At 43.4% G+C, this 12376-nt stretch overlaps 1 protein-coding gene across 3 annotated transcripts in view; it reads left to right on the top strand.

The window, feature by feature from the left end:
• LOC132821638 (pikachurin) overlaps positions 1 to 12376 on the top strand; it is a 110244-nt gene that overhangs the window by 24550 nt on the left and 73318 nt on the right. For 2 of the 3 annotated variants that reach the window (XM_060834359.1, XM_060834351.1), the window contains exons 7-8: positions 7845 to 8011; positions 9418 to 9483. In XM_060834359.1, the coding sequence (XP_060690342.1) occupies positions 7845 to 8011; positions 9418 to 9483 (233 nt within the window). The remainder of the gene's footprint in view (positions 1 to 7844; positions 8012 to 9417; positions 9484 to 12376) is intronic. The other variant, XM_060834361.1, reaches the window with a different exon arrangement.

Raw genomic sequence — 12376 nt, 5'->3', positions numbered from 1 at the left:
AATATTGCATGCAATTCTGGTCTCCTTCCTATCGGAAAGATGTTGTGAAACTTGAAAGGGTTCAGAAAAGATTTACAAGGATGTTGCCAAGGTTGGAGGATCTGAGCTACAGGGAGAGGCTGAACAGGCTGGGACTGTTTTTCCTGGAGTGTCGGAGGCTGAGGGGTGACCTTATAGAGGTTTACAAAATTATGAGGGGCGTGGATAGGATTAGATTACTTACAGATTATATTACTTACAGTGTGTGGAAACGGGCCCTTCGGCCCAACAAGTCCACACTGACCCGCCAAAGCGCAACCCATCCAGACCCATTCCCCTGCATTTACTCCTTCACCTAACTCTGCGAGCAATTCAGCATGGCCAACTCAACTAACTGCACATTTTTTGGAGTGTGGGAGGAAACTGGAACATGCGGAGGAAACCCACGCAGACACGGGGAGAATGTGCAAACTCCACACAGACAGTCACCTGAGGAGGGAATTGAACCGGATAAATAGACAAAGTCTTTTCTCTGGGGTAGGGGAGTCCAGAACGAGAGGGCATAGGTTTAGGGTGAGAGGGGAAAGATATAAAAGATATATAAGGGGCAACTTTTTCACGCAGAGGGTGGTACGTGTATGGAATGAGCTGCCAGAGGATGTGGTGGAGGCTGGTACAATTGCAACATTTAAGAGGCATTTGGATGGGTATATGAATAGGAAGGGTTTGGAGGGATATGGGCCAGGTGCTGGCAGGTGGGACTAGATTGGGTTGGGATATCTGGTCGGCATGGATGGGTTGGACCGAAGGGTCTGTTTCCATGCTGTACATCTCTATGACTCTATCTATACACAGAGAGAATTTGTAAACTCCACACAGACAGTCGCTCAAGGCTCAAATCAAACACAGGTCCTTGGCACAGTGAGACAGCAGTGCTAACCACTGAGCCACTATACCATCCAGTTCTTAAAGTATAACAGAGAATAATTAACTAACAACTATTTACAACTCCTTCCTCTAACCTATCTTTTACCTTCCGCTTCTACAATACCAGTCACATAACCCCCCCCCCCCCCATTAATATTTACCAAAAATCCAAACTTTCAAAACCAGCCAGCAGCTGAATCTTCTTTTTATATTTTCCTCAGTCTTCTTTTCTTCTTCTTAGGAATTTCTGTTTCACAGGTTACTCATCAATAAAGGTACCTCTAAGAGAGTTATTTTTCAGGCAGTCTCTACATGTTGGTGACATGCCAGTTCTCCTCCCAACTGTTCAATTTTCCCCAGTCTTCTAACTCCAAAGTATTGGGTGTGCCATTGGCTTTTAAGATTGTCAATACACTAAATTCAAACTTGATTGGAATTTGGTATTTTTAGGTGTATAATTTAAATTGATTTGCCTAATTCAAATCTGTTTTTGTCCCCAGGCAACCAGCTACCTTAGTAGCTGGACCACATGCTACATTGTATCTTATTCAGAACACTTGGTGCTATCAGCTAGTTCTGCTAGCTTTTAACTCTCTTAAAAGTACAGTATACCCACATTTTCACGACACTGAGTACTGGTGAGACTATATGTGGAGTCCTGTGTATGAATATTTTAAAAAATTAATTCATGGGATGTAGATGACACTGGCAAGACTGGCATTTATTGCCCTTCCCTCATTGCCCAGAGAGATTTGCTGTAGGTCAGGAGTCACATAAAAGTGAGATAGGTCTTTACATCAATCGACAGGAGTTACATGGTCACACTATGTATTACCACACCACCACCTCCTGGTTTTTAAAGGAAAAATGTTAATGTGTTGGAAGTCATTCAGAGGAGGTTTACTGGAGTGATCCATTGAATGAATCATCAAATCATAGAATCCCTATAGTGTGGAAAGGGACCAGTCCATCAAATCTGCATCAACCTAGATCTTGTCCCTGCATATCCCATTCTTGATCCACCTAACCTGCACATCTTTGTTTTTGGAGGCATTTTATGATGAAAGGTTGGGCTGGGCTTATTTCTACTGGAATCTTGGAGATTAAGAGTTGACTTTATTGAAACATTTAAAATCCTCAGGATTCTGACAGGGTGGATGTGGAACAGATATTTCCTCTGGTGGGAAACTCTAGTTTAAAAATCAAGGAATCCCCATTTCAAACAATAGTGATTACTTTTTTCTCTCTTTCCAATGGTCACAGGTCTTTGGAACTGTCTTCCTGAAAAGCTGGTGGAAACAGAACTTTGAGTATGTTGAAGTTGGAAGGAGAGAGAGAGATTCTTGTTAAGGATATCAGGAGTCAGTAAGACTGTGCATTTGACGTCAAATTATGAAATGGCAGGGCAGAAGGAAAATGGCCTATTGCTCTTAGAACATAGAAAAGTACAGCACAGAACAGTGCCTTCAGCCCATGATGTTGTGCCAAGGATTAACCCTAATCTAAAATAAAATAACGTAACCTATACAACCCTCAATTCACTGCTATCCATGTACATGTCCAACAGTCACTTAAATGTCCCTAATGACTCTGCTTCCACCACCACCACCGCTGGCAACGCATTCCATGTGTTCACTAATCCCTGTGTAAAGAGCCTACCCTTGATATCTCCTCTATACCTCCCTCCTAACACCTTAAAACAGTCAACCCTGCCCTGGCTATCAACTCTATCTATGCCTCTCATTATCTTGGATACCTCGATCAGGTCACCTCTCTTCCTCTTTCTCTCCAGAGAGAAAAGCCTGAACTTAGTCAATTTCTGTTCATAAGACAAGCCCTCTTGTCCAGGGAGCATCCTGGTAAACCTTCCTTGCATCTTCTCCAAAACCTTGCATCCTCCCTATAATAAGGTGACCAGAACTGGACACAATATTCCAAGTGTGATCTCACCAGGGACTTGTAGAGCTGTAGCAAAACCTCATGGCTCTTAAACTCGATCCCCCTTGTAATAAAAGCCAAAACACCACATGCTTTCTTGACAACCCTATCCACATGGGTGGTAACGTTAAGTGATTTATGCACTACTAACACCAAGATCCCACTGTTCCTCCACACTGCCAAGAATCCTGTCTTTAATGCTTTATTCAGTATTCAAATTTGACCTTCCAAAATGCATCACTTCACATTTATCCTGTTTGAACTCCATCTGCCATTTCTCAGCCCAGCTCTGCATCCTGTCTATGTCACGCTGCAGCCTGCGATAGTACTCGATACTATCAATGAAACCTCCAACCTTTGTGCCATCGGCAAATTTACTAACCCACCCCTCAACCTCCTCATCCAACTCATTTATAAAAACTACAAAGAGCAGAGGCCCAAGAACAGAGCCCTGCGGGATACCACTCACCACTGACCTCCAGGCAGAATACTTTCCATCTGCAACCACTCTCTGCCTTCTGTCAGCTAACCAATTCTGAATTCAGACAGCCAAATCTCCTGTATCCCATACCCCATGACTTTATGAATGAGCTACCATGGCAAAACCTTATCAAATGCCTTGCTGAAGTCCATGTACATCACATCCACTGCTCGATCTTCATCAACGTGTCTCGTCACATTCTCAAAGAACTCAATAAGATTTGTGAGGCATGACGTTCCTCTCACAAAGCTGACTGCTTTTAATCACGCTATGCTTTTCCAAATAGTTATAAATCCTATCCCTCGGAATTCTTTCCAAAACCTTGCTGACCACAGACATAAGACTGACTGGTCTGTAATTGCCAGGGATTTCCCTAATCCCCTTCTTGAAAAGAGGGACAACATTCGCTTCCTTCTGATCATCCAGTCCAACTCCTGTGGAGAATGAGGAAGCAAAAAGTTAATATGTTTCCCTGCTCCCCCCCCCCCCCCCACCCCCGTTCGAAGGAAGCTAGCCCCCTCTCATTCATTTTATCCAAGGGCCTCACAAGTTCGCATTCCTCAATCCAATCTCCCCTCAGTCTCCTCTGTTCCAAATGGAACAAGCCCAGCCCGTCCCATCTTTCACATAATTGCAATTTTCCTACCCTGGCAACATCCTTGTAAAAATTACATTTTAGATTTTATTATCCTAAAAGCTACTCCTTTCGGGGATTAGAAATCTGAAATTTTGTGGGTGGCACTGTGGCACAGTGGTTAGCACTGCTGCCTCACAGCGCCTGAGACCCGGGTTCAATTCCCAACTCAGGTGACTGACTGTGTGGAGTTTGCACGTTCTCCCCGTGTCTGTGTGGGTTTCCTCCGGGTGCTCTGGTTTCCTCCCACAGTCCAAAGATGTGCGGGTCAGGTGAATTGGCCATGCTAAATTGCCTGTAGTATTAGGTAAGGGGTAAATGTAGGGGTATGGGTGGGTTGCGCTTTGGCAGGTCGGTGTGGACTTGTTGGGCCGAAGGGCCTGTTTCCACACTATAAGTAATCTAATCTAAAAAAAATGATTTAATTTGAAAATAAATGAGTCTGGTACAATTACTTTCTTTCTTTTCTGCAATGACCAGAACTACAGGCACATGTGTCTCCACATGAGTGCTGTTTACCCTTCTAGTTCTTTTAATCAATACCTCGGCTCATTTTCACCACCCCCTGAAACAGAGAAACAAGCCATGGGCAGTGAATGTCAGGCTGGACTGTGCCACCCCATCTCAAGAATTCCATTTTAAAGATGCTCCCCCTCCAAACATACACTCTCGGCCAATCACACCACCTCTTAGCCTGGCCAGCTCGATCCCTCCTGTTTCTTGGACTTTTCCCCAGAAACACAGAATAAATCTGATCCACTCTTTCAATCTTTTAATCCCCAGGTTTTTTTTGGCAGTAATTTTTTTGTTTGTTCTTGGTCCATAGTTTATCCTTTAGCTAATGATTGAGGTTAATGCCCATCTACACAATCTGTGTGCAAGTTGGAAAGCAGCACCAGGCAGGGGCAAATAGGCGATAGAATAGGGAAATAACAAGTTACACACACAGTGTTACTGTCTCACTGTCTGCCTCATCAGTGAAGCATCTTAGACAGACACAGAAGCTGCTGTGATTGTCTGTAGGTGCAAACAAAAGCTGTCACAGCAAGTTAACATTTGGCATGACGCAATGAGCCTATTTTGGAGCATTTAAGGTCCTTGCATATTTATTTAATCCTGGATTAGCTGTCAGAGACTCACTTAATTATCTGATAACCATAAATTACAACAAGCATTCTAACACTAAACAGGAATATATAGAAATGTGGAGTATCCATCTTTCATTTTTAATTGTTGGAGATTTATTTTTAAAACGTGTGAAATTACTTTCTTGTAAAATCCTTCTCTGTCTCTTTTATTCTATCCTGCTCTTCATCCAATGTTCCTGACTTGCTGAGTTTCTCCAGCAATTCCTGCTTTTGTATCAGATTTTCAGCATCCATGGTTCTTTGTCATATTCATTTTGTTATGTTTATTTCTTTTTTGTTTTGCTGCTGATGCGGGGTTAGCTCAGGTGGCTGCATGGCTGGTTCGCAGGGTTCAATTAAGTTACTGTAAAGATCCCACCTTCTCAATCTCTCCCCTCACCTGAGGTGTGGTCACGCTCAAGTTTTTTAATTGCAAAAATATACTCTTAATAAGGAACTTGTTTGTACATGCACAGGTGCTAGAGCAGTTCTGCAAAGCTTTTTCTTATTTCAAGAACAAACAAACCTTAGCTGTGACATTCCCTGCAGTTATAAAAGCCAAAGTCATATCTTACTTACACTATTAACTATTAACATTTACGTTTGAGCCAAGGAAAGGGTCTGACAACTGAATGGAACCTCATTGTACTTTGGCAGAAAGACCTGAGAAGATGGTCTTTCCCCACTGCAGTTGCAAATGTGTTGCTGGTCAAAGCACAGCAGGCCAGGCAGCATCTCAGGAATAGAGAATTCGACGTTTCGAGCATAAGCCCTTCATCAGGAATAAGCCCACTGCAGTTGCCTACTTTCCCCTCTGTGTTATCCTCAAGTTAAACTATCACCAGTTGCCTCTATCTCTAATGAGAGAGTGGGACTGTGACCATTTCGCCTTTATCTGATTTGGCACTCAATTCATCTATTCTAAGTCACATTGTGAGCCAGTCTGTGAATTTGTTTCCTCACACTGTGTTGGAACAAGGATTTTTCCAAGTTGAAGCAGGTAGGGCGTATGCTTTTCTGTCTGACTGTGCCCCCGCTAGAACACCATCCCCACCCTGACCTCAGTCATTGCCTTAACCAATGTGATTTATTTCTCTGTCTGGACATCATCAAAGACATCCTCAGTCTAATTTAAATATTGTATCACTATGTTCTTCATGACGAATTACAGCTTTACATGGATGTTGCTGGGGTTGGAAGTTTTGAGCTAAAGAAAGAGGCTAAATAGGCTGGGGCTTCTTTCCCTGGAGAGTTGGAGGCTGAGGGGTGACCTTACAGCGGATTATAAATTCATGAGGGTCATAGATAAAATGAACAACCAAGGTCTTTTCCCCTGGTTAGGGGAGTCCAAAACTGGAGGATATTGATTTAAGATGAGAGTGGAGAAATTTAAAAGGGACTTAAGGGGCAACAGTTTCACATTTGGGCAGGTATAGGATGGTGCATGTATAGGATGAGCTGCCAGAGGAAGTGGTGGAGGCTGATACAATTACAACATTTAAAAGGCATCTGGATGGGTATATGAATAAGACGTGTCTAGGGGGATATGAGCCAAATGCTGACAAATGGAGCTAGATTAATTTAGGATGGCTGGTCAGCATGAATGAATTGGACTGAAGGGTCTGTTTTCATGCTGTACAACTCTATGACTCTATGACTAATTGTTCTGGGAAAGTGCAGCCAGAAAGCCACACCTTCCTGCAGTCAGGGGCCGAGCAGCAATCTCCAATTTCCACATGGAGAGCAATAAGAAATACACTGAGGAAATTTACACTGAAATGGCATGGCAACGCATCTAGTTAAACCAAACCACAACTCAAAACAATAATCAGAATAAACTGGAAAATGTCAATGATATCACTATATGTCTGGAGTCACATATAGGCCTAGGCCAGATAGGGATGGCAGATTTCCTTCTGTGAAAGTTCAGTTGAATTTTTACATGCTTTTTGCATTATTATTGATATTGGCTATTTATCACAGATTTATTTAATCCATAGACTAGGAATCCACAGGAGGAGGCCACTCAGCCCACCACTGAGTTCAAATTTGTCCTTTCTTTTATTCAGTTGTGGGATGTGGCTTCATTTACTGCCCATTCCCTTGAGAAGGTGCTAGTGAGCTGCCTTCTTGAACCACTGTAGGTCAACCCACAGTGCCATTAGGGGCAGCACAGTGGCTCAGTCGTTAGCACTGGTGCCTCACAGTACCAGGGACCTTGGGTTCAATTCCAACCTGTCTGTGTGGAGTTTGCACGTTCTCCGTGTCTGAGTGAGTTTCTCCCAGGTACTGTAGTTTCCTCCCACAGTACAGAGATGTAGAGGATAGGTGCATTGGCCATGCTGAGTTCTCCATTGTGTCCAGGAATATGTAGGCTATGTGGATTAGGTATTGGAAATGTGGGATTACAGGAATATGGCAGGAGGCTGGGTCTGAGTGGGATGATCTTCAAGGGTCAGTGCAGACCTGATGGGCCAAATAACCCCTTTTTACATTGTAAGGATTCTATAATTAGGGAGGGAGTTCTGTGAATTGCCCCAGCCACAGTGAAGGGGGTCATTTGATGGAGTTACTTCTTACAGAATTTTGATCATTCTCTGGGCGTCTGCTTGTCCATAAACTGCTCCCAGTGGAATTTTGTACCATTTAATTGTTAACTCATTCTCAGTCTTGGTGTTTCATCCTCCTCACCTTGTGAGGTACAATGACTTGTGCTGTCCCAGCCAAGATTTATTTATTGACTTGACTTTCTCCCTAGGTCTGAACTTAATGACACCTGGACACTGATAGGTGAAAAGATCCAATCGGAATCCACACTGATCAAGGGACTGGAAGCGAACGTGAAATATCAGTTTGCAGTCCGGGCAGTCAATGCTCATGGCGCAAGCTTACGCAGTGAGCCCAGCAATGCTGTCAAGACACTCGGTTAGTTCAAATACTGCCGTGTTTATTTAAGGGGTAGAACAGATTCTGGATGCACAACCTGTTGGTGTAAAAAGGGGAAAGATGGATTTCCATCCTGTGTGCACAGGATGAGTATTTCAGTACAGGCCTAAAGACCTCCGCAACTTCCAGTTACACGAGGCAACTGCAGAGCAGACAGCATTGTGACTTTTAGCTGCAAGTCTGCAAATTGGCAAACCTGGCCACAGCAAGGATTTGGGAAAAAAAACACACACACACACACACACACACACACACCCCTAACATTGCCAGCAATGAGCAAATAAACTAAGAATTAGGAATTATGTTGAAGATAGTTATACCACAATTGTGAACAATGATATACAGTGTTCTCAACTTTACCAGCAGGAACATAGAGTACAAGAGCAAGGAGATGATGTTGAACTTATGCTAAATAATTGTTAAATCTCAGCTGGAGTATCATATACACCTGTGGCTGAAACATTAACAGAAGTGGATTGGAGAGTGCGCAAAAGTGATTTACAAGAATACTTCCAGGGACTAGAAACTGCAGTGATAAGGATAGATTGAAGAAGGAGGGACAGTTCTCCCTGATGAGAAAAAGGCTGAGTGGGGATCTGACAGAGATTTTCAAAATCCTGAGTGGGTTGGATCAACTAGAAATGGAGAAATTGTTCTTTTGTATAAAAGGAACATGGGGAGGCGATGGGCGATGACCAAGTAGTATTATCGCTGGGCTGGTAATCCAGAGATCCAGGTAATATGCTGGGGGCCCGGGTTCAAATCCTGGCAGGTTATATGGTGAAATTTGAATTCAATAAATATCTGGAATTATGAATCTAATGGTGACCATGAATCGATTGTTGGAAAAACCCATCTGATGTCCTTTGGGGGAGGAAACTGCCATGCTTACCTGACCTGGCCTACATGTAACACCAGACCCACATCAATGTGACTGACTCTTAACTGGCAATTAGGGATGAGCACTAAATGCTGCCTAGCCAGCGATGCCCTCATCCCATGAATGAGGGAAAGAAGAATAAAAGGGCTTAGATTTCAAAGTGATTTGCAAATGAAACAAGGGCGATGTGTAAAAAAATGCTGTTTTGAGTTTGAAGGTCAGCCATGATCTGTCTGAGTTGAGGGCAGGTTAAGTGGCTCAGTCCTGTTCCTATGGTTCTGTGAGTGTAACAGTATCAGTACACTCTTTTGTATAATTTGTCTGCTCCTTATGCAGATGGGATTCATTGTCTATCACAACACAGACACTCCCTCACCATTGTCACACCCATGACCCATGGATGATTAAAAAGTCTCACGATGAGGGAGGGGTGGAGTGCACCGTTGATTGTGGAAAGGGGGATATGTTTGTGCTAATGAATGCTTTCTTTCCTGTCGACGACAAGCCGATTGGATGGTTTCTACAGAGCGGGTGTTCCGTTACGAAGTGGACTCTGGGTACAGGTTCACAGGTATAGGCTGCATCCCAGCTCATCAGTGCACCATCATTCCAGCTCGCTAACCCAGCATCATACACAGACACACACACTCTCTTTCTCTCTATCTCTCACACACTCTTTGTCACTCTGACACACACACTCTTTCTCTTGCTCTCTCACACACATGCACAAATATATTGTCTCACAGACACACACACTCTCACAGATTTACATATCGACTGACACACTCTGTCAGAGACAGAGAAAATTACACCCAATCTTTCACACACACTCACTCTCACATACCCAAGTAAACTGTTTCACAAATATCTACTCTCACACAAAGATGGATTGGCATGCAATCTCTCTCACTCTCAGTCTCACACATACAAACAGAAACATTTTGTGTGTGTCTCTCTCTTTCTTTCACATACACGTGCACACGCATACACATACTCACAGAGGCACAAATGCTCACCTTCAAAAACACGTGCACACAAGCATAGCATCTCTTGCCCTCACACATATACACATGTTCTCATATACTTACACCCACAGACACACTCACTACCAGACGCCCAATTACGTTCTTAAACACACACATTCTCACAGCAAACATCCTCATCCAGCATTGGCCACTAACCCTCATCTCCTCGCTCGTCATCAGCTTGGGAAGGGATGGACTCAATCAAATTCACATTGAACTGCATGGCACATGGGATTACCAGGAAGTGGATATACATTTGGAGGCAATTAGACGCACACATGCTATATGCTTATTAAAAACAAGAAAATGGATGCAAGGTTTGGCTATCAGAAGCCACGGATAGTGGAGGGAAGGAAAACTAAAGGGTTTTGAACAGCTTTGTCATCTGTGAAACAGTCATTCCGATTTCAGACTCTGCTAGATGAGCTGGTTTAAAGCAGAGATTGGCTGTGGTTCAGAGACAACCATATTGACTGTTTGATCCCTAGTCTGTAGCTCAGTAAGTAACACTTCTACAGCCAGAAAATCACAGGTTCAAGTCCCATTCCAGCGATGTGAGCATATAATCCAGCCTGACATTTCACTGCAGTACTGAGGGAGTGCTGCATTGTCAGAAGTGTTGTCTTTTTAGATCACACATTAAACTGAGTCCCAAGCTGCCCTTTCAGGTGGATGTAAAATGCCATGACACTGTATCGAAGCAGAGCCGGGGATTCTCCCAGGTATCCTGGCTGAGTTTTTATCTCTCAAGCAACATCATTAGGCAGAGTATCTAGTCATTGTTGCATTGCTATCAATGTGAGTTTGCTGTGTAGAAATTGTCAGCCACATTTTCTGCATTACACCAATAAGTTTGAGCAATTTTGTTCCTTTGGGCTCAGGAAAAACCAAACCTTTTGCACTTTTTTAACCTGCCAAAATATACACCTGACTCCTCTGTGAGTTTGCCCAGGAGTTTTGATTTTTGTGCGTGTTGTAAGCTGTGATGGAGTGAGTAAACACAGTATGGGGTTGAGCCTTGTTCTCCATTGGAGCAGCCCAGTGCTTAACTTCCTTTACTGGCCCTAAAACATTGTTACTCACTCACACCCATGTCCCCTCAGATCACCCTTCTACAAACAATTAACCAACCAAAAGGTACCATTTGAACCTCTTAAAAGTTTGTATCATCCCTGGAAACGTCCCCGCCAAGTTATCTATAAGCATTTGAAACTCAGTCAAACACTCATTATGGCAGTTATAGCCATTCTAATAGCTTCCAGCTACATTGTCTGAAACTGATGCAACTTACACTACGATAATTCCATTTATTTTCAGAGCACAATGTCTATGAGTCACTGGAGGGAGGAAGCCCAGTTGTGTCTTACTTTCAATTTTAAGGGGTGGCATGGTGGCTCAGTGGTTAGCACTGCTGCCTCACAGTGCCAGGGACCTGGGCTCAATTCCCACCTGGGGTGACTGTCTGTGTGGAGTTTGCACATTCTGCCTGTGTCTGTGTGGGTTTCCTCCCCCAATCCAAAGATGTGCAGGTCAGGTGAATTGGCCATGCTAAATTGCCCATAGTGTTTGGTGCATTGATCAGAGGTAATATGGGGAATGGGTCTGGGCGGGTTACTCTTTGAAGGGTCAGTGTGGACTTGTTGGGCCAAAGGGCCTGTTTCTGTACTGTAGGGAAGTTAATCTTTGTCAGTTGATTTAAATCGTAGTACTAGCTATGACAGCAGAGGCTAAGACGATATTTTATTTTAGTTCATTCACGTGTATTATAGTACTTCTGACAACTAGAAAACTACATGAAGCATGAGAATAATTAGATAATGCTCATGAATATAGGGGTCAACTTACAGTTATAGGCTCTTTGACGTCTACAGCACAGAAAGGGCCCTTCAGCCCATCGAGTCTGTGTCAATCATAAATAACCACTCCCCTCATCTAATTCCATTGTCCAGCACTTTGCCCATATCCTCGTGTGTTCATAACCTCTTCGATGTTATGAGGGTTTCTGCCTCTCTAATAGGCAGTCAGTCCCAGATTCTCACCATCCTCTGGGAGAAAACAATTTTCCTCATATCACCTCAAAGCTGCCTGCCCCTTACCTTAACTCTATGCTCCATGGTCATCAATCCCTCCACCAAGGGGAAACGTTCTCCCCTGTCTACATACCCCATAATTTTACACATCTCAATCATGTACTCCCTCAATCACCTCTGCTCCAAGGAAAAGACTCCAATCTATCCAATCTCTTTTCATAACTAAAACTCTTCAGCCCAGGCAACATCCTGGTAAATCTGCTCTGAACCCTCACCACTGAAATCCATTCCACCTATCGATGTAAATTTCAGTTCAGCACACAATACTTTAACCAATATTTTACCCAGTCACAGCATCACCACCCTGCTCTTAAAATCTATGTCTCAGCTAATAAAAGCAAGTATACCA

Source organism: Hemiscyllium ocellatum, chromosome 2 (assembly GCF_020745735.1).
Source record: "Hemiscyllium ocellatum isolate sHemOce1 chromosome 2, sHemOce1.pat.X.cur, whole genome shotgun sequence".
In the NCBI taxonomy this organism is placed as follows: domain Eukaryota; kingdom Metazoa; phylum Chordata; class Chondrichthyes; order Orectolobiformes; family Hemiscylliidae; genus Hemiscyllium; species Hemiscyllium ocellatum.
Note: the sequence above shows the minus strand (reverse complement) of the source record. Positions and strands in the feature narration are given on the sequence as shown.